This window comes from Eublepharis macularius, chromosome 14, assembly GCF_028583425.1.
Source record: "Eublepharis macularius isolate TG4126 chromosome 14, MPM_Emac_v1.0, whole genome shotgun sequence".
Lineage (NCBI taxonomy): Eukaryota > Metazoa > Chordata > Lepidosauria > Squamata > Eublepharidae > Eublepharis > Eublepharis macularius.
In genome coordinates, this window is record NC_072803.1 from 15,297,811 (window position 1) to 15,321,269 (window position 23,459).

Consider the following 23,459-nt stretch of genomic DNA (forward strand, 5'->3'; position numbering starts at 1 on the left):
AAGTTGGAGGAAGGCTTCTTAGGCTGGAGGAAGGCTTTGGAGTTTGACATGCAGAGTAGCAGGGTACAAGATAGTAGGTTGGATCAGGATTAAACTGACAATATCCATAGATTCCCACTTCCTGTGCAGACCCCTCATGTTGATCCCCACCCCCCAGGGCCAACATGTAGTAAAGATCAGTGGGATGCAGCAGGAAGAAGGAGGCAGGAAAGTTCTGTTGTGCTGATGAAAAATTTAGCCTGGATCCAACTCAGTGTCTTGTGATAAACTGATGTAGTGATGTCTCCTCTTCCCCCCTTAGTAAACTGTCAGTAAGCTTCCTTGAGTTTCCTTTCCAGCAGGAGACCAGGGGGGGCAGGAACATGGGGGGAGTGGCTGTCAGTGACAGTGTGATGTCACTTCCAGGAAAAACTCAGAAGTAATCTTAGACCTCTCAAGGAATTGCTGAAAACTCTGTGGTTTTACCATAGTGTTTCTGAAGACTCCTAGAGAGCTGTGATGTCACTTCTGGGTTTTCCACTAAAATGACATCAAGTCATCGGCTAAACCCTATTTGGGTGTCATTCTTTCGATTAAATACAGGATGGTGCCTTGTCCATTGGTCTACCAAAGTCAGCATTGCCTACAGTGGCTCTTCAATGTCTCAAGCAGATGTCTATCACATCATCTACTTCCTGATTCTTTTAACTGGAGGTGCTGCGGGTTGAATCCATGACCTTCTGCATGCAAGGCAAATGTTCTGTCATTAGGAATGCCAGGCCTCCCAGCATTCCCTCTTATCGCCCACTAGGGATGAAATGGAAGGGGGAAACTCATGCATGCTGGCATTTTGCCAGCTCACTTTCTTCACTTCCGATAAAAACCAGAAGTGACATAGCAAACACCTTAGCATTTCACAAAACCATTGAATATTTGTGAAATGCTAGAGGGGGCATTATGACACTTCCAGTTTTTACCAGAAGCGATGTAAACATGCTGGTGCAATGCCAGTGTGCCAGTTCTCACCCCCAATTCCTCCTGGGGATTTGGTGCTGTGGTCTGGCAATCTTATCTCCTATTGTATTTAATTTCTCAACAGCAAGATGGCAATTCCATATGATGCTATACTGGGGCTAAAGGATTGTGCAACTTACTCAACTGGCTATTTTTTATATCTCTCCCCATCTCACTTTGGATTGGTTCAGCTTCTGTACTGGGCAATGGGCATCTCTGAGTCTGCATGTATTCAAATGCATACAATGACTGTGATTTCTCCTCCCAAAACCAACTATGCTCTTTGGATTCACAGAGAGTGTCTTAAAGAGTTCAGCACGTACTCCAATGCCCGAGAATGAGGATGATTGTTTATCAGATCTGTTCCCGACCCTGCCCAAACCTTCCTCTGATTTGGATCAAATAATCTCCTGTACCACCAGCCACAAACTCTATGTGAGTCATGCATCACAATGTCAACACTCATCATTGTGACAGGAGAGATTATTTCTTTGCCTTTCGAGAGTTGCTAAGAGAGGAGCCATCTTTTTTTTTCTGGCTATGTTCCATTGGCCTTTAACAGTTGCATGATGAATTGGAATTCAGCGATATATGTTTTCCCGCACTGACAATTTCCATTTCCCCCCCCAATTTCTGCATCTTATGCTTTTCTTAAAGGCACAAAAGGTGGATGGCCAGGAAAGCCTTCACAAGCAAATAACAACAATAAAAAGACGGATTTCTTCCCCATGCTTACAATGCAGATTTAGGAGGGAACTGACCATTCTAGGCCATATTTGTAACAGGGGCTGCTTTCACAGAGGTGGGGGATTCATCCCTACTGTAGAAGCAGAAGAGAGAATGGTAGAAGAGTAGGAGCAGCGACTGCATGCCCTGTGCCTGTGCTGCTCTCTGCTGTCACTGCCCCACCCTATCCCCTCTTCCGTCATTGCAGAAGAGCAGGCGCTCTGATGCAATGAGAATCTTGCTGCCCCCACCCCACATTCTTGCAATCTCCCCTTCTTCCCTTTGCTCCTAAACAATTGAGCTAGAGCTCAGCATTAAATAAAAAGCCCTTAAAAGAGCTGAAAGGAGAGAGGACAGGGACACACTTTCTCTAAGAGCCAAACTACAAGTGACGCCTTACACAGGTTGGACACTTGTCAGCTTCCCTCAAGTTTTGATGGGAAATGTAGGCACCCTGGTTTTACAGCTTGGCTCTCCATTACAGCTGCAAGACCAGGATGCCTACATTTCCCATCAAAACTTGAGGGAAGCTGACTAGTGTCCAACCTGTGTAAGGCGTCACTTGTAGTTTGGCTCTAAGTCTCTACTAGGTGATTTTTTTCACTTAAAAAGGAAAGGCTCAGAAACCATACATGGCATGTTAGCAATGAGCATGATCTCATGAGGAAGCAAAGGGGGGGAAAGCTCAATGCAGTTGGGGAGGGAAAGTGGAGCAAATGGTGCAGAACAGCATCCACATCAGGAATGTTTCCTAGGTCCAATCCTATGTAGGGCTGTGTTTGCATACCAATTGCTAGGTTTTGTTCTTAAACCTGCTTCAATACAAATTCTCTGTCTGATCTGGTTGGTGGATGAAGCTAGAAGTTGATGCTTTCTCAGTACTTTGAACCTCAGTTGTTGTTGCCAGTAGAGGTATTGGGGCGTTGAATATTTTTTTCTCCATGGTTTTTGGCCTGGCTACAGAAAAGCACAGAAGAAATCCAGCTCTTAAAACTTTGGACAAGAGAGGCTTCATTGACTCCTTTATTTATATATTTTATTTTTAATTAAAAAATAAAAGTTATCTTGATACATCTGCTTGCTTTGGGCAAAAATGCACCCTTCCATGAGACTATAGGAAACACGATGCTTATCTAATCTTGGCACACAGGGCTGGAACAGAAATGCAACATTTCTGCTGCAAAGATTTCTTCTTAATGCCATGGCTTACTTTCCTCAGATGCTAAAGATGTTCCCACATTCTTAAAATAAGCACCTTGCAAATTTGCAAAGTGCAGCCCAATCGGGAATCATTCTGAAGGCTCCACAAAGTTTCTGTAGAATGATCATCAAAAGCCTTGAGTTGATCCAAATTGTTCTTAAAAAGCTCAGAGATGAGCCAAACTACACAAGACACCTGCCACGTGTTCTTCACATGTTGGGCCCCGCCAGGTTCCCTGGATAGTGGGAACTTTGCAAAAAGCTTTCCTGGATTTCCTGCTTCCTTTTACATCCTGTGCCCCCCTGTCCTCGTGCTGCCAGAGGAAAACCCAAGCTGAGGCTTTTTGAAAGAGAGAATCCCTCCCCTTGTTCTTCCCCCAGCAGAGAATCACATTGTGTGGCTGTTCTTTGTAAGACTACATTACCCAGGGAACCTTGCGAGACCCGACACGCACCCAGGCATCTCGTGTAGTTTCCCTCCTTGAGTCACGCCTAACTTTGTGAACCCAGGTTCAAAACATTTCAATTTTAAAACGTTAACAAACAAGTACTGTAACAGTGAGCTGATTTGTCATTTAGATTAACTGATTTAAAAATCTTTTCATTGATGAACTGAAGCAACAGCTTTCCAGATTTTTAAAAAAATGAGTACATACCCACTTTCCCCCATGCAGTGAATGCCGTGATCCCCACCCCTGTTACTCAAGAGTGCAGCAAGGAGGAAGGAATTATTAATTACCCCACCAGCGGTATCGAAGCAGAATAGACATACTGTCTCCCCCAAAAAAAGAAAGGAACAACAACCTGGTACCCTGCATCTATGAACACACTTCTTTTGAAATCCTGGTTGTATGATGCTGTCTAAAAGTTCCAGCACTGTGTTCATGTTACTTTGAAAAATGATGACTCTAAAATTGTTAAAGATCTGGGTTTTTTTCTTTAGAACTATTCTGAACTATTGTTATTTTATATGCAAATCTATGTGCATTTCATTGATTAATTCAGTAAGCTGGATGGAACTTAATGGAACTTATCTCCAAGTAAACGTGTGTCATATTGCATGTCATATGGTTTGTCCAGTAAGATTTCTTTCAGTGGGTGGCAGCCCTAAGAAAAACCTACCTGGGCATGGACTCATGTCAATGGCACACTGGTGTTTAATTGGCAGGATTTTCTGTTATCTTCTCAGAAGAAGGGTTACATTTATTTCCACAGTTCCTATCTTTGCATACTGCAGAGACACCTGCAATGCCATCCTAAGAAGGTTTACACCTTTCTAAGAAAGTTGACTTCAATAGACTTGTTAAAAGGGTGTAATTCTACTTGGGATAGCATGGCTAGGTTCTTAAATGCCAGTCATGATTCATAATTGACAGCGCCAGCTGGGTATCTTGACCCAAATCAGGTACTCATTCCCAACTCATGTCATTTAGTTATGAAAAATTAAACCTTAGTTCTCAATTCCTTGCAAAGCTGGCTTGAGGGAGGTTTGATGCATTCAGTCAGTGAGCCCCAAGCCTGATGCCGATCCTATTCGCTGTCCGGTTTCTGGCACTGCATTAAAGAGCAGGTGGTCCTACGACAGCTCTCCTGTATGCCTTGTAACTCTTCCTCTGCTACCTGCCATTGTAACACTCTGATGCACAAGCTCCTTAGTCTTACATGTGCTGGTACTCAGTTGTACACACTGGCCCAAGGGCTCCCCTTTTCACTTCTGTGTAGCTCTGTGCATGCACATGCTAGAGCACACATCTGCTAAGCTTAATGAAGCTCTGCATGCACACCAGAATTTGGGGTTGCATCCAGGGACCACTGGCCACCTAAAAACAACTGCTGCCACCTGCTTTCTTGCACACACACACCCCGGACGCAGTACATTGGATAATGCAGCCCCACTGGTGGTTGGTTCTCCTGCCACCCTTCCCAACCTCCACCTTAGTTCTTTGCTGTGTTGCATGTCTCTTCCCCCCTTACACAGGGCACCACCGTTCTGAAAGCAACTCTAGATTTTCCTGGAAAACAGAAATCTGTTTTTCTCCTCCCCCATCCCCCACACCCTTTTAGAATGGAGGAACACCAATGGCCACATTTTAGATATCCCATTCAAATGCTTTGCTTTAGCCCGTACCCAGTGAAGTGCAGGTTACAGAAGAAAAGTATGTTGAAAGACAGAAAGCCCCCACTTCTCAGCAGTGGCTGTTCTGCACCCCTTTTGGAAGTCAGGATAATCATGGCAAGACAGTGGGCCAACCTCTCTGGCCAAACACTGTCATAAAAGAGCCTCTTTGGACAGCACTAAGAGAGGTTTGCGCTTCTTGTGGGCCTCCAGAGTAGTAAGTCTCCAAGCATGCAGTCACATCTGGAGGAGCGCTCAGGACATTGCACACACAACATTGGGAACAGGGGAAATTGTCACTGCTTACATTGGGTCGCTTCGCTCCATGGCAACCCACTGCAATTGGTTGTTTTTGTAAGGCACAAAGTGTACATGCTTCCAGTTTATACATTGTTCTTTTTTTTTCCAGCTGGCTTTCTCTCTCTCTCTCTCTCTCTCTCTCTCTTCTAACTTGATGTTGGCTCCTTTGGGGGGGTTTCTGGTGCATGCTCAAGAGTCTCCTCGGCCTCTGAGGAGGTGTCCAATTGCTCCTGGGTCAATTCAGACTCTTCTACCGCCTGGCCTTCCTCCAGGGCCTGTTTCTGAGCTTGGCTGTTCATCTTCTCCTCTGCCTCAATCTCTTCCGAAGTGGGAATGGAGTTTTTCTTTGGCCGTCCCTTGGGCTTTGTAGGAGCCTCCTGGCCACCTTTCAGAACCTGGACCAAACATAGTGAGCATTTTACATCGCTTTGAAATTCGATATGGTTGTGGGTGGGGCTGCTTGGGTTTGGGGGGATGTGCATGTTAGCCCTATGCAGGGCTTTTTTTCTGGGGGAAGAGGTGGTGGAACTCAGGACCGCACAATGACGTCACTTTGGGTCAGTTGGAACAAGGGGGGAGTTTTTTAAAGTTTAAATCACCCTTGGTGAAAATGGTCACATGGTCGGTGGCCCCGCCCCCTGATCTCCAGACAGAGGAGAGTTTAGAGTGGCGCGGAGTGCAATCTAAACTCCCCTCTGTGTGGAGATCAGGGGGCAGGACCACTGGCCATGTGACCATTTTCAAGAGGTGCCGGAACTCCGTTCCACCACGTTCCAGCTGAAAAAAAGCCCTGGCCCTATGGTACCTGGCTAATAGAAAAGACGTGTACAGACAGGGTCGGTTCTCCAGCCAAGCCACCCCAGTAAGAATTTCGGGCAGCATAATAGGGAGAGCAGAAATGCACTGCAGGGACTTATCCTGCTCCTATTCATTGGTAGCACAAGAAGTAAGAGACGTTGCTTCTTGGCTCTGCAGTACCACCAGCCAGGTTAAGGTTGCCAACCTCCAGGGGGTACAAACTGACAGGGAAATAACCGGAGGTATACATTAAAGTAATCACAATAATTCTTCTTTTCTAAGTTTAGAATAATTTTGCTCTATTTTAATTATAAAGCGCACAGTGCCCAAGTGCATACTACAGTCAATAAATATTCAATAATTATAATATACTATAAATACTACATAACATGATACAAAAATATCCCATCTATATACACAGTCATTAATTTATACAAAAATCCAACGGTGTAGAGCTTCCAAGGAAAACCACAAGGGGTACGTGCTAATTTTCATAGAACATATCAGAGTTCTGTTATTTGAAGTTTTCCATTTTGGTCTTTTTCAGGAACTCAGTGGAACGAAGTCAGCACCTTCGGAGATGATACAGTCCAAAATGCACACGTCAATCTACAGTGTTAAATAGCAGAACCTGACGGGCTTTGCTAGCATATTTCCTCCCATTTCACTCAAGGCTTTATTGAATATTTTTTTACTATAGTATGCACTTGGGCACAGTGAACTTTATAATTAAAGTAGAGCAAAAATTCTAAACTTAGAAAAGAAGAATTATTATGATTACTTTCACGTATACCTCCGGTTATTTCCTTGTTAGTTTGGGGTGGTTGTAGTCTGGAGGTAGCCCCTTGCTGGTGATTGCTAACCTCCAGGGGACACCTGGAAATTTTCTGGATTCATAACTGATTCCCAGATAACTGAGAACTATCCCCTTGGAGCAAATGGCAGCTTTGGAAGGTGGGCTGTATGACATTATAGCCCATTGAAGCTCTTCCCTTCCCGAAACTCTGCAACCCCCATATCTCCAGGATTTTCCCAACCTGGAGATGGAAACCCTAAGCCAGGTTGAAGGTCAACTTGGACACCTGACCAGAGGCAGAATGGCAGGAGGCAATGAGTGTATCTTTGCTTGGAGTTCAGAAATCATCCACCAACATGCTAGGGGAGACTCTTTTGCATGGAAGAATCCAACCGGTTTCTCCAACTAACATAAAAATGGGAAGATTCTTTTGATGTGAATCAATAACATTTTGACTCATGGCAACTGAAGTTCAAGACTTTTTGTTCAAGATTTGGTTTGGAGGTTCCCTTTAAAAAAAATCATTCCTTTTGAGTGTGGATGCTTTTTTATGCTGTTCAGAACCCATTTATATCTTTTGCCAGCCAACACTTTTCAACTCTTTATCCTCTGTTTAATACTAGGAATTTATGAAACTATGTGATTTAATAAATAGCACAGGTATTGGAAATAAAACTGCAAAAACATTGTGTTCAAACTACACAATGTGTAGTTGTGCAAAAACATTGTGTTCAAATATATATATAACAAAAATTTAAAATGCTTTCTTTTTTTCTTCTTCTTAAATGTTTTTGTTGTGTGTTTTCCTTTGGGTCCATGTCCCCCCCCCCATGTCATTTACTATGTTTTGTTAATGCATGACTATGTCTATTGTGTAAATGAATAATAAAATTATTAAAAATTGAGGGGAAAATACAGCATGTACTCTAGCCACCCTCACCCAAACAGTTCTGCCTTCTGTCTGGGCTCTCCCGAGGAAACCAGACCAAGGTGCAAAGAAAGGCTGTCTGTGTACTACAGTGTGCAATGGATTGTCCCTATCATATAATTTGAATTTGACAGATGACATTCTTGCTAGAAAAGTTGGCAAATGGACATCACTATGCTACAAATATAGAAACTGTGAGGATAATCTAGTTGAAAATAAAGGTAGATGAACTAGTTACAACTTCATGAACAAGACACATTCTATCCCTGAATTAAAATTGTTCTTAATCTTTTCTCCTTCACGGGTCCTTAAACTTTATAGAGCCAAGAACCCATTCACGATGCTTACCATTTTCTTCCATTTCATCCTGCGATTCTGATACCATGTTTTCACTTGGAGCTGAGTTAAGCCCAGTGACTGGGCAAGATCCAGCCTAGAAAACAAGAGATCCAAATGAAGGGCACAACAGAAGACACGTGGCCCACAGCCAAGATCTGAGATTCCACTGAATCCTACAAGAGCAAACAACGTTGTTCGTACACTGGAAGGCAAAATCAAGGAAAGCCAAATAATTGCCATTTTCTGTTTAGAGGAGAGATAAAGAATCAAAGGCAGAACACAATGTCCAAAGGTGCCAACCAGTTACTCTGGTGGAAAAAACAACTCTTAATTTGGATAGCATCATCCACCTACTATTTTCTTAACAAGCTTTTAGAGGAAATTCTAGAACTCAGAGTTTTTTCCATGTTTAATTTTTTTTCCTTTGGCAATTCCAGTCTCTGGAATTGCTTTATAAAGGTAGAGAATGCCATGGGAAGATAGTTTAACCCTTTCTTACCCTGCCGTTTCTTCCTGGGAAAAACCACCTCCCAAGTTGCTTTTACTCCTGCTAGGTAAAAAGTACAGATATTCTCGGCAGGAGTAAAACATCTGGGGGCAAGAAAATGACAGTGCATGACGTGGTTAAGGTTTCTCCCTCTCTCATCACACTGTTCTCTTGCTTGATAATAAGCAATCCGGGCAGTTGCATTTGCAAAAGAAAAAGACTGTCATTTAAAATAAACACAGAGGTGATATTAAAGTGTAGCTGAGCTGTAAGACAGAAATCTCATGCATACCTCCTTGGATGTAAAATCCCATTGAATTCAGTGGGACTTATTTTCAAGTAAGCCTATATAAAACCAGACTATTAAATAATTTTTAAAGCTACATTCTTAAGCATATCTGCTTATGTGGGAGAGACCTCTGAGTTATCATGCATAGGACTGGAATGCACAGCTCCTACAAATTTTAATCCTATCATGTATCTTGTGTGCATAAAATGTTAATATTTTTGTGAAATATTAAATGTAGATAGTAGTTAAATATATTACCTATAGCAATTCCTAGTAATAAAGAAGGGCAGGGCTTTTTTTCAGCAGGAACGCAGTGGAACGGAGTTCCGGCACCTCTTAAAAATGGTCACGTGGTCGGTGGCCCCACCCCCTGATCTCCAGACAGAGGGGAGTTTAGATTACTCTCTGTGCCGCTCGGTGGCGCGGAGGGCAATCTAAACTCCCCTCTGTTTGGAGATCAGGGGGCGGGGCCACCGACCATGTGACCATTTTTGCCAAGGGCATTTTAAACTTTAAAAAACTCCCCCCTTGTTCCAGCTGACCCAAAGTGACGTCATTGTGTGGTCTTCAGTTCCACTGCTGAGTTCCACCACCTCTTTTCCCAGAAAAAAAGCCCTGAAGAAGGGTAACTATTAACCAACAAGGTGTACCTTTAAGACCAAATCAGCTTCCAGAAACAGAAAGTAAGAATTAATCCACCAGAAAACACGAATCCCTTCACCAGATGCTTCAAGTTAAATAGCCATATTTTTAGAAACTGTGGATTCAAAACTGGCTCTATCCTATTTTTAATTATCCAATATATTCCAAAGTTTGTGACAGGGTACAGTTTTGGCCTCAAATCTCTTATGAGGGCACATCTTAGAATTCTTCAATGATAAACTTGTCTAGTTTAACATGAAATCCAGATTTACAAGCACTGGACGTTTTAGAGACCCCACTTTGCTACAGGGTCAAGGTTAATTTTCATTCAGATCAGCATTTAGCCCCTGAAGAGATGTGGGGAAATGTGTTTTTGGGGAGAGGGGCAAATCTAAGTTGCCTGTTTTTATATAATGTGGCTTTTTGATCCGGAAGCTCACTGGCTGAGAGAGTGAAAGGTGAATGAAACTCTTCAAACAAAGAAACCTGAATGAAACTTAACGGGTATTACGTTTTAGTTCTTCCTCTGCCACAATCAAGGGCAGCGAACCAGAAACAGAAGAGGTGCAAGGGTATCATAAGCCAAACATGATGCACTCTGGCACGTCTCACCCGCACTGCCAATTGCATGGTGAATGATTTTGAATCACTCTATGGTTTGCTATCAGTTTCTCTAAGATGGTTGCAGAGCTTGTGTACACTACATTTTGATCCCTTAGCTGTGGTGCCAAAAGGTGTAGACACTTTCATTTTAAAAGTTGGCATGCTCCTTGCTATAAAACGTGGTACATGCTGCATCTAACTGGGCAGGGGTCACAGAGTCGACTATAAAGGTTGCATCCACCCACAACCCTATGTTTATATGATTCTAAGATGATCACGGGCCAGTACTGAATCTCAAAGCCCCAAATTTGAGACTTCTCAGGTGCTGGTGCAAAGGAATAGCCACACATAGATTGCCTCCTTTGAGTTTCTTTGAAGAAAGGTGGTATTCAAAAGTGATCAGCTGCCAGCGCTTCAACAGGTTGTCTTGTGATAAATCTGATTCCACGTGTTGTCAGACTCTGGCCATTTCCACACAGCTTACCTTGTTCTGGAAAGCAGTGAAATCTCACACAAAATCGCGAGAGAAGACGCTGTTATTGCGCGAGAAGACGCGATAACGGCATCTTCTCACGAGATTTCGTTGTTTTCTGGAACAAGGTAAGCTGTGTGGAAACGGCCCTAATCTTTCTACATGGATGACTGTCTCTTAGCCCAGGAGATTGTTTATGGAAATGTTCTAGTGGGCTGTAGTAATGCTGAACAGTATAATTAACAGCGCTGAGCCTAAAGGTGACACAGTCCATCATCTCTATCTGCCCTCTGTTGCATTTGGTTAGCTTTCCGATTCAAGAATAGTCTCTGTGGGTCTTTTTTTAGACCAGTTATTCTCAGCTTTTCATATCTTATATCCTACCAATCACTCTATAAAAGAACACTGGCCTCACCATGATAGAAACAGAAAGCAGGCTTTTTCAGAGAATGTTTAAAAGCATTGTGTTATTATGTTTATCATTTACGCTAAATTTTAAGGACATCAGAAATTGCAGAAGCACAATGGAAAATCCCTGACAAGTAGGGTTGGCAGGAAGCAGAACATCAAAGACGCTTGCTTGTGGGCAGAGAGAACAAGGGATTAGGAGCAACACAGAATGTCCAGGGTTATTACTAGCATGCCAAAAGGTCACCGATGGGTAATCTGTGGCAGATGGACAAGGGGATTGAGACAGAGTAAACTTTTAGTAAAGGTTATGAATACCTTGCATCTCACCTAGACTACTTCTGCATCCTGCCAGAGGTACGTGCATCACTGGTTGAGAACCACTGTTTTAGACCACACCAATAGTAGCAAGTGCTTGTGCAGAACCTTTGGAAGCAGTTCCCAAACTGTGATCCATGAAGACTAATCTGGAGAACCGGGTTTGATTCCCCACTCCTCTGCTTGAAGCCAGCTGGGTGACGTTGGGTCAGTCACAGCTCTCTCGGAGCTCTCTCAGCCCCACCCACCTCACAAGGTGATTGTTGTGGGGATAATAATAACAATAACATACTTTGTAAACTGTTTTGAGTGGGATTAAGTTGTCCTGAAGGGCATATATAAATTGAATGTTATTATTACTGTTATTATTACTAGGAAAAAAACCTTGAAGTACCCCCTGAAAAAATTGAACTATTGCTTGATATTTATCAGAGGCAAGATTGGTCCACCAGCCCCCACCTCCCTCTAGCAATATATGGGCAATGATACAATATCCACAGAAGAGAATGAGGACACATTAGAGACTCCCTGATGCAGCCCAGCCTGATTGGTAGGGGAGATCTCCAGGAACATTACCTTTGCCCAGAAACCACTAGTCTAATGTGACAGCCACGTAATATTAACTGGATTTATATCTTGTCATTGAAAGAAGGATGATTGTCTGATAGGAGGAGACTGAAAAAAATGTGTTTTGGATCCTACAAATGAGTTTTGTGCGAGTTAAATAGTCTCTGCCGCGGAGCGTACTTCTTCTTTCTCTAAAACTTCCATTTGTACAGGGGCCTACTGAAATACGCTGATTTTGCACAAAGGGGAGAGTTAGAGGAAGAAGAAACATGCTCCACAGCAGAGACTATCTAGCACACATAGAAGTCAAGCTTCTGTGTGCAACTTTCTGTGTCAGATGATCCCGTTTTAATCCAGAAAAAGCTGTGCCAATGCATTCCTAAATCTTGGAATTCACACTGGAACTGTCTAGTTGGATTACTTGCGCTAGTTAGCGTGTGCCTCATCACAACAACTAGATTACCTGCAACACTTACAAACAGTTGGTTGCTCCTGTTAAAAACAACTAGCACTGCCTAGGAAACCAAAGCAACAAACAGAGAGAGAGGGAAGAAAGGCTCCAGGAGCTGCGCTTGCTCATCAGGTTTGGTCACGTACAACGTTGAGGAATATTCATGCTGAGAAATCAATGCAGCAGCCAAAGTGTATGATTGATGGTGTCGCCCAACCAGTCATGTGAGGTTCTTTCTAGCATCGTGCTAACCACACAGATGCTTGAACTGTCATGAAAGAGCCTAGAATTTCATTGCACTGAGCTCTCAAGACTTCTGGAAATCTGACCGTTTCATGGGGCTGAATATGTGCGGAGAGCTGTCGAATCTCTGGCTTCCATCATGGCTGCCAAGCACTTAAAATGCAATTGGTGTGTGACCACATGTTTTAGCGAAAGCATGCATGGGGTAAAAGGAAGAAAAAATTTGCAGAACACAAAGTAAAGGAGGATAGAGGGTTAAACAAAGAGGCCAAAAAAATGCTGTTTGTGAATTCCAGGTTTTAATAAGAACTAAGGGCTTATTATTACACTAAGGGTTGTGGTGCTCCGAAGAGTGTTCTGTGTGGAATTCAGTGCACACCACTGGAATGTATAAGAAAGCTTGCAGTCTATGGAGGGTTTTGTATCTGGTGTTGCCCTTCAAACCTGTAAACCTGCAGGCATCCAGCCTATCTACTTGTTCTCTACAGAAAGCAAGGCAATATGTCCCAGCAATGGGACAGACCAGGTCATGCGATTAGGCCTCATGACCTATCAAAGTTTCCGGGCCAAGCTTGTTTTCTGGCCTTTTCTGTTGTCTTTGTGGGCGAAGGGCATTTTCTCTTAGTTTATGGGAAATTTTGTTAAACGCTAGGGAAGAAGAATATTTCTTCAGATGTGTGTGGGGGAAATTCAGGAAACAACAATCAAGCAGGCTTGTTGTGGATTTTCCGGGCTGTATAGCCGTGGTCTGGGCATTGTAGTTCCTGACGTTTCGCCAGCAGCTGTGGCTGGCATCTTCAGAGGTGTAGCACCAAAAGACAGAGATCTCTCAGTGACACTGTGTCACTGAGAGATCTCTGTCTTTTGGTGTTACACCTCTGAAGATGCCAGCCACAGCTGCTGGCGAAACGTCAGGAACTACAATGCCCAGACCACGGCTATACAGCCCGGAAAATCCACAACAACCATCGTTCTCTGGCCATGAAAGCCTTCGACAATAAATCAAGCAGGGATCTAGTATTTTTGAGACAACTGAATTTTTTTCTTCCTACTAGTGCAGGCAATCTCCAAAATGAATTTTTCTTATCTTTCCCCCTCTGTCTCACACACACGCATGTAAAAACCATGCCTGATTTTTGCTAAGTTCAAAAAGACATTTCAGCTAGGATGATGTGCTTAACTGAGATGAATCTGCCCAGCTGCTCTTATTGTATTTTACATTTGGGGTATATAGGGTTCTGTTAAACATCTTATTCATAGTGCTGCCTAATGATCTCTGGACCCTGGGGAGAGGGGGCTCCCAGTATTCAGATTAGGAATGATCTTTGCACTCTTGGCCCCAGTGCGATGATGTCACTTCTGGAAGAGATCGGGCTGAGCAGGCCCCCACACCAGAGTCTCTCACTGGTGGGGCCATGTAGCCAGGGGCTGGTGGTGGGGAGCTGGCCTGGCCAGCTCAGCCCTCTCAGGGGTGCCCCTCAATTGGAACTGGAGAGGTGAGGCACTGTGGGCCCAGCCTGCAAGCAGCGTTGGCCCCCAGGCAAAGTCCTGCCTGTTCCATAGCAGTGAGTGGGCCAGCTTCCTGTGCTTCACGCCACTCCCTCCCCTCCCTCACTTTCCCCTTCTCTTCCTCCTCTTCTCCTGCCTCTCCTCCCTCAGCCAAGTGTCTGGTATGTTCCATACATCTCTCCCAGTCAGTACAAGAAAATACCAGACTGCCTGGGTGAAAACCGGGCAACTGGAAACCCTGCTTATTCTTGAAGAAGGGTGTGTGATGTTGAGTCTGAAAATGCCAGGAGTAACCTTTCTCAGGGGATTTCAGCTAAAAAAAAAAAACGATACTGAGGAAGCATCCTAGAACTTTTGAGGCATGCCTCAAAGCCTTTCATTAAGATGAGCAACATTTCCCAGGAAAGCTTCTGAGAATCATTTTTTTTAAAAGCATTCGTGCAGGTTGTAGGTAAAAGCTATGCTGTAGGCAGGGCCTTTTTTCTGTGAAAAGAGGTGGTGGAACTCAGTGGGTTGCTCTCGGAGAAAATGGTCACATGGCTGGTGGCGGAGAACAATCTAAACTCCCCTTTGTCTGGAGATCAGGAGATCAGGGGGTGGGGTCACCAGCCATGTGACCATTTTGAAGAGGTTCTGGAACTCCGTTCCACTGCGTTCCAGCTGGAAAAAAGCCCTGGCTGTGGGTATTATCTGCTTCTCCTTCTGTTTGGAACCTGGGGCAAGGGAAGAAATTCCCCATGCAATGGACAACAGTGAAACAACCTAGGGTTGCCAACTGGTCAGGAGGCAAATGTCCTGTCCCTTTAAAAGAGGCTTAATGTGTGGCAAAGGGCAGCTGACGTCTTTCATGGTCTGGAGGTAAATAACATCACTGAATATGTGGTGTAGATCAAACTGATGTTAAGGGAACAGATAGAGGGGCCTAAAAGCTGGCAGTCCTAGACTGCCAGCTTTTAGTTTTTAGTTTACCAGCATTCAGGACTTCCTAGATGACACATCTGCCCTTGATTCATTTAAAATCTGGTTTCTGGCTGGACTTTGATACTGAAATGGCTTTAGTCACACTGGTAGATGATCCTTGTTTCAAGTTGGACAAGGGATAATCTTCCCTGTTGATACTGCTAGATATTTCAGCAGCCGCTTTGACACAGTTGCCCACTCCATTCTTATCCACCTTCTGCTTGAGTCACTTCATTTCTTTTCCAGGTTTAATACCCACACAGACTGTGGAAGGGGTGTTGATCCGTGCAACCACAAGGAAGGGATAGATCCCATCACAGTGGGATTTAAGAACTAAGAAAAAGCGATTTTTTTTTTAAAAAATGAATTTTTTGTTACAGTTCCCCCCCCCCAACTGATTCAAACAGCTTTCACTCCTAATCTTATGTAATGCCATTGATGTATGCAATGTATGCAAAAGAGTTAAGGCTGGAGAAAAAAAACAATATCCTGTTCCTTTAGCAGAGACTTAATGACTGGAAATGGGAAGCTGAAGCTTTTCCTGCCAGGGAGATAATTAAAATCACCTGGTAAACATCACCTGGTCTATTAACCCTCTGTGAAAAGGACAGGATGCTATTTTCTCAGGCTATTTTTTTTAAAAAAACTTAAATGGATAGGCTAACACATTCCCCCATCCTAGTTCTGACCTCCAAGTTAAACTTAATTCTGTGATTATTTTCCTGTCTGACAAAGGGAACTTTAACTCTCAAAAGACCACATCCTGGAAATCTAGTCGGTCTCCAAGGTGTTGCTGGACCTGAATCTTGCTCTTCTACTACAGACCAACATGGCTACCCACCTGAAACTATTTTCCTGGGGGAAAGGCATTTTGGGTTTTTTAAATATATTTATATAACGTAACTGAAGGGCAGGAGTTTCAATTTAAAGGTGCAGGGGCTGTTAAATTCTTTTCTCTGATGGAAGTCACCTCTCCTGATGCCGCTTTTACCCTGCTGGGGAAATGTACATTTCTCTTAAGCCCTTCTTCATTTATAGATTGCAGCCTCCACAATTAAAGAAATGTAAAAATAAAATTGGGGGAAAAATCACAGAACTGCATATACAGGATAGTCCTGCCCTTTGATTTTTTTCTGATCTCTAATACATTTTTTCCTTTCTCCACTGCTCTCTGCCCGTCTTAGTTCGCTTTCCATACTAGCAGTGGAAATTACAGGTCACCTTTTCAAAGGTTAGAAAGAAGGAAACAAGTCCCCCCCCCACCCCCGCCCCTTCGCTCCCTTCTATATCACTCCAGATAAATTCATGCTGGCATAAACATGTATCAAGCACTCCCAAAGCCTGGTATGTATTTTCCACTGATATGATCTATTCATGTAGCCTTTGATTCTGGGGGAAGGCAGCTTTGAAATCTAATCTGATCACGAGCCTGAGCACTCGACCAACAGCATGCTCATCTTCACATGCTCAGAAGCCATCACAGACCTCTCAGCACCCGAACAGCTGGGGCAAGCACACCAAGTCACCGTTCCACTGCGGCTGAGAAGTGGAGATCCCAGTCCTCCAATCCAGCTCCAGGAACCCTTTTCTGTCCTGGCCTGAATCTCATATGGAGTCCCCTTTCAAAAATTAAGATGCAAACCTAGAGAAGTGTCCGATCTCAGAAGATACACAGCCCAGTCCAATGTGCATCGATTTGGAAGCAGGTCCCACTGAGTCCAGTAGGGCTGACTCTCAGGTAAGTGTCCATGAGTTTACAGTTTTAAGTGTTCAAAATCACAGAAGTCAATGTGACCTTCCTTTCTCCGATGCATAAGACAGCAATTCTTTGCTTTGTATGTAAATTGGTCCTTACTTCCTATTGATATAAAACAGTATACCTAAATTTTAAATATCTCCCATACAATCTAGTAAGGTAGAATTTGAACATTTTAATTTGATTTCATACAGCAAGAGAAAGATGGCACTATTTTGCTTGTTCATCACTGAATTTGCATCAAGCTTCACTGTGTGCACTCAGGTTAAGACTCAGCCTCAGTGAATTAGAAATGGTACCTACCTACATACCTATCTACCTATTTTTGTCTTTTCCTAAACAGAAAGTGGAGGTATGATTTCCCATAGTTCTGGGCCGATTCCAAACAGCCCTCCCCACCCCGAAACGTTGCACGTCGTCGCGCGGAAAACGCGAAATATCACGTTTTCTCGCGCGAGTTTTGCGCGACGTCACGCAAAACTCGCACGAGAAAACGCGATATTTCGCGTTTTCCGCGTGACGACGCGCGACGTTTCGGGGTGGGGAGGGCCGTCTGGAATCGGCCCTGGAAACATTCGTGATCAGTTACCACCAAAACTCTTCGTAGTACATGTCTGTACTGCTGAATATTTGTTATTTCATATTGTTATACCCTACCTCTCTGCAATCAACACATTTCAGAATGCTTCCAAAAATAATTATGTTATTGGCTTGAATCCTAAACAGTGCAAGTGGGGCTATGCCGTATAAACAGTAACTTTTCAGTTTTCCTCCCTTCCTGCTGCAGTTGTCGGTCTATGCCACCCCCATTCAATTTTGTCCCTATAATGAATCCTCAAGAAGGGTCAAAATGACAGGGAAGATCAATAAAAAAATTTCCCTCCCTCTCTTCTGCAAACAGAAGTGATTACAAAGAATGGAAAGGGGGCTTAAGATGCATACCATAATATAATAATAAATAATAATAAATAATAAGGCAGCTTAAGATGCAGGCCATAATATAATAATAATAAACAGCCAAGGATTTGTTTTCAGGTGAAAAGTTTTTGAGGACATAGTCTTACATCCTCCAAGTTATACGTCAATCATTGCATGGTGAGGATTGCTACTACATTAATATCTTGTCACCCATTCTTCAAAGTGGGATTCCCAAAAGGTTTCCCATCCAAAGACCAAACCCATACCTGTTTATTGTATCGGTAAAATTATAGAATCATGGAACATGGATTTAAAACTCCATTCGCAGTCACACTCACTACTAATATGTCCATTAGCCATCTCCATTAGAAATCAACATCAGTATCCAGTAGAAGTCTCTTCCCTACTCATGCACAAGCAGGCACACACACATCAGAGCCCATGGCAACCTGAGCAACTCATGGGGAAGGTCAAAGGCAAATTCCAAGAGGGTTGGGAAATGGAAGGAGTAAACAGTGGTCAGGCACAGAGAGTAGCAGGCCCCCCAACTAGCCTTTGCAACAGCCGCACTCTTTTGCATTTCACATGTGAGAATTCTCCATTCACTTGTCCCACCTCTTCTATATTAAGGTGACATGTTCTAAAAACACCCAAATCCTGGAGCTGAAGCTGGCAACTGCAATGGTTGCCCATGGACAAGAGCGTTGCCAGTTCCTGACTGTCAGCACCTGTGTGACCCCGTTACCTTCTTCCTCTTTGTTTCTTGCAAATGTCTAGAAAGCTGCACAAGCAACGGTCAATACATTTCTGGTACTGACCTTTCTTCCATACTGAGCATTCTGGGGTACTGTGGCATGATGAAGAGGTCTGAAAGCCAGCATGGTGTAATGGTCAGAGTGTCGGACAAGGATTTGGGAGATGCAAGTTCAAATCCCTATTTTGCCATGGGAGCTTGCTAGGTGACCTTGGACCAGTCACACACTCTCAGCCTAACCTACCTCACAAGGTTGTTGTGAGGATACACTGGAGGGAGGGGGCAGAGCTGGATCGACGGGGGGGCAGGGGGTAGTCTGCCCCCGGCACTGCCAAAGAGGGGGCACCAGGCGCAGCTGCCAGCCGCTGGGAGTGCGCTGGTGGCAGTGTGGGCGGCTGAATGGCCACCTGCGCCATTCACCTGCCCTGCAGGACAGGGAGCACGCAGCAAGCCGGCCAGCCACCCCCTCAGCAGGGCAGGCGAATGGCATGGGCAGCCTCCCTGCCACCCACGCTGCCGCTGCTCCACTGGCAGCATGCTCGGCTCTGCATGATGACATCATGGAAGTGACATCATCACATCAACCCTGAGGATCTGAAGTTGCACAGCTCATTGTGGGGGAACAGGAGCTAGCATAGGAGGACCCTTATGTTGCTCCATGTTGCTGGGCCAGCCCTGTGCTCAATCCCTTTCCAAAGCTGAATGTCTTCTATCCACGAGACACCTTTACTGTGGGCAATATAGATTCTGACATACCTGGCAATGTATGGTGGAGAGAGGGAGAGAGCAATGAATTGCCTTTTCTCCTCGCCCGACTTGCATGTTATCCTACATCAAACGACAGCGGACACCCACACAATGGCATATGGTCCAAACACCCCCAAATTGTAAATCTGTCAGTTCAGATCTCAGGTTGATCCCCCAGATGACTCCACGATGTGTAAGATTGGGCCCCATTCAAACATGACACTGACATAAAGATTGCCTGTGGCATGCCAGAGGAGGAGGAGCTGGTGCTCTGGGTGGATGGGCAGATAAGGCACGTTCTTAGTTTCTCCTCCTTTCTCCACCAGGTACAGGGCCAAGGATTATTGACCCAGCCCCATGCTATGATTGGACCAGTCAACCTATGGTGAATCCACAATTGTATAAAATTATGTGTGTGTGTGTGTGTGTGTGTGTGTACTGTCTTCCATGCCCTTGAGCTGCTTCCTTTATAATCACCCCTGGCCAGTTTGGCTGGCTTTGTTGTCCAAGTCTCTTTACTAGAGATGGTCACGGACCGGAAAACGGACCTAAATTTCACAAGGACCGGCCCAGTTTGTTGTTCATGAACGGATGGGTCGTGGGGATGCCATTTCCCACAGACCCATGACCTTTTTGCAGGCCCATGGTCCATTGGTCTGGTTTGCTTTTAAAGTTTCCCCGCCAGTCAGCTGGAACAAGGGAGGGTTTAAAGTTTAAAGCACTCCTGGTGCTACTTGCAAGTGGTGGCAGGAGTGCTTTAACCTCGCCCCTTGCTCCAGTCCCTGGAAGGGACCCTATGGACTCACAGACCCACAAACCCACAAACCTGTCTGCAGTTCATGGAAGTTTGTGGTCTGTCTGGTCCATGAAACTCCACAGACCACAGACTGTTGGCCTGTGGTCTTTTCCCAGTCCGTGCCCACCTCTACTCTTTACCAACCTGTCTGGAGTGGACAGATATTTCTGTTTCTGGAATTTCTTCTCCAGTCCCATGAGTTGCAGTTCCGTAAAGATGGTCCGGCTGCGGCGAGGCTTTTTTAATCGCGGGGTGGGCTGCTCCGTCTCCGATTCGCTGCTCCCATGAGTTTCGCTGGCCTGTGTCTCTGAACAGTTGCTTCCTGAGGGTGGGTGAGGGGACAGTACTCGAGAAGCGCCTGCTGCTGGGATGAAATGGGAGACTCCCGGGGGCTGCCTGGTGATGACGGAGATGAGAGGATAAGCCCTCAGAGAAGGGGAACCTGGAAAGCAACATTCAGAGAAAGAAAAAGATTATATGGCCAGCTTGGACTTTGCAGGAGTTTCCATCTTTGAGGTTCAAAGATTGGTTAATTGCAAGCACAGATAAGGACCTCAGCATCTATCCCATACTTGGCCACTTTGCAGCCAAGCACCTCCAGGCCATCGCTTGACTCTGATTTCATCAATGGTTCATTGTAGGGATCTGCCATTTGGCTGATGACATGGTTAGATTATTCAATTAGAATTTCCCCATTTTTAAGTGATTTACATCATTTTCTGCTCCTCCATTTTATCCTCACAATAATCCTGTGAAGTAGGCCAGTGTGTGACTGGCCAAGGTCATCCAGCAAGCTCCCATGACAAAACAGGGATTTGAAATTCATTCTCCTAGATCCTCGTCCAATATGCTAATCTCTAACCATGCTGGCTCTCTACCAAGACAGAATAGTTAATGCTTTTGCAAGCAAGTTCCACTATTCATCTACTCACATGCTCCCACGGACCTTATATGCGAGGATAATTCCCTATTTTCCAGCACCAGTTCTGGATAAATCACTGTCACTATCTTGTCTATATGGTATCTATCGGGGAAATGTTGGATAAATCTTTTAAAAGATACCGAGGTCTTATAATTTCATCTCCCTTCTCCAGGTCATTAAAAGTTAACTAATGTTGAGAAGAGCTGGATATCAATGCTATTACACCTCCACTGACTATTTAACTCAGGGCTGGCATCAAGGATTGGCATCATTAAGCAAGTGCCAGGGAGGGACCCCAAGAGGCCCACCGCTGATCTTGGGAAACCACTGTCATGTAGGAACATGTCACAGGCATTGCTATCTGCACTGTCCCTCTGAGCAACAGCAATGAAAGTAGGATTGAGCCTTCCTTCTGCTCTCTGCTCCAGTGTGCGCAGGCAGCATGTTTAGTGGGAGAGCTACTGCACCCCAAAATCTGGAACCGGTGTCTATCCTACCTTTCATCTACGTTATTCCAAACTTCAAGTCGACTCAATTGCCCGTATCCTTTTTAGCTACCCCCATTATAATTCACTTCTCAACCAATATATTACTCGCTGGACTGAACATCTACTGAACATTTCTGAACAACAGAAACTAAGGATTTTACTATCAGGCAAGATTTTAAAAAGTGTGCATGTGATCTAACCATATTTATCTATGCAGTTATAAATTACTTATAAAATACTTGGATGTATGGCTTGTAGGCTGTTAAGTTACAGGGAAAGGAAAGGTTATTTCAAGCTGTATATATAGCTTTCCCAGGCAATCTCCCATCCTGGCTTTGATCTGCTAGTTTTTATGGCTACTGCGTCATGTTCCTTCAGGCTATGTCTGGGATTTCAGGCAAAAAATGCACATGAATGCCACTGCACTATGTCCTTCCTATCCTTGCCATAACCACTTACCCAGACAGTAAATGCTGCTGAATGTGTTTGAGTTGCCTCTTTTCTCTAACAAATGCCACCAGATCCTTTGTGCAATTTAGTATTCTATCATTTAAGGGAACTTAAAGTAATTTATAAACATACACAGTTTCAAAAACCTATTTGGGACAGGCTGTTGCAGAGTAAATGAATGCAACATGCAGATAGGCCATGGCCACGGTGGGGCAACGGCTTGACATGAAGAAGGTCCCAGGTTCAGTTCTTGGCATCTTCAGTGGAAAGGATCAGGTAAGCTGTGATGTACAGCACCTCTCTCTATAACATTGCCAGTCAGAATAGAAAAGACTGATCTTGGGGAAAGCCGTGATCAGACTCAGTAGGAAGCTGCTTCATTGCAAATTTAGTGGTATAACATCTGCTTTACATGCACAATGTATACTGTTCAGTCCCTGGCCTCTCTAGATAAAAGAATCAGGCAGTCAGTGATGTGAAAGACCTGTGCCCTGGAGCTGCCTGAGCGACTGCCAGTCAGAGTGGACAACGCTAATCTTAATAGACCAATGGCCTGATGAAATAAAAGGTGACTTTGTGTAGAATGAATGGTTTCTAAACATACAATGTCCCTGGATTTGTCTGTGAAATGGCAGAGGGCATGCATGCTGGCAAACCCCTTTTCCTGAAGGTGCAGTCGAGAGACATCCACAAACTTCCTACTCAACATCTTCCATCTCACTTTCTTGATGCACCAAACAGACCACGGAGGCTATTTTAAAAAGCCATAAATCAGGATAAGGTCAGAAACCCTCAAAAATCTTTTGGTGACTGAAATCTTGGAAAGGGAGCATTTTTAGAAGAGGTAGGTATCTACGAGGCTTAGCAAAGGATACTTGATGCCTGGTCGGGGTTAACATTGTTTTCCTGTTTAGGACACGTGCGAGGAAAGGTGGTGGCAGAGATGGCAGAGAGATGGGAGGGCCAGGAGGGCTCCTGGAGAAAGAAACGGCAGAGAATTCATCACCCTGGTGGAAGTAAACATGGGACTCTCACATTAAGAGTATATGTTAGAAAAGTGGGAAAGAACCCTTGGGTATTGGATATTGGTGAGTCATCAATAGCCTCTTGAACACCCATTTGTTCCCAGCAAGTTCATGACTCACAGCCAGGACCTCAGTGGTGGAGCTAGAGGGATGAGATTTATTCATTTGTTTGTTTGTTTTATTCAATTTATACCCCAACCTCCCCGCGAACAAGTTCAGGGCTGTTTACTCCATAAAATATACATTAAAACATCATAAAAATATAAAACTCATTTAACAAACCAAATCCAGGCGCCTCTAACATGGCTACCATAAAACTATCATAAAAACCATGGGCACAGCCATAATACAACACCCAGGTGGGGCGTGGCCATCCGGGAAGGGGAACCATTTGCTGGCTCTCAGCCAAAGGCCCGTTGTTGCAGGCCCTCCAGCATTGTAACAGGTCCACGGGGCTC

At 44.3% G+C, this 23,459-nt stretch overlaps 1 protein-coding gene across 1 annotated transcript in view; it reads right to left on the reverse strand.

The window, feature by feature from the left end:
* Positions 1–2,738: 2,738 nt before the first annotated feature.
* BARX2 (BARX homeobox 2) overlaps positions 2,739–23,459 on the reverse strand; it is a 55,527-nt gene continuing 34,806 nt past the window's right edge. The window contains exons 2-4 of the mRNA XM_054997822.1: positions 20,261–20,558; positions 8,206–8,290; positions 2,739–5,730 (exon numbers count right to left, since the gene is read on the reverse strand). Coding sequence (XP_054853797.1) covers positions 5,482–5,730; positions 8,206–8,290; positions 20,261–20,558 — 632 coding nt within the window. The 3' untranslated portion in view covers positions 2,739–5,481. The remainder of the gene's footprint in view (positions 5,731–8,205; positions 8,291–20,260; positions 20,559–23,459) is intronic.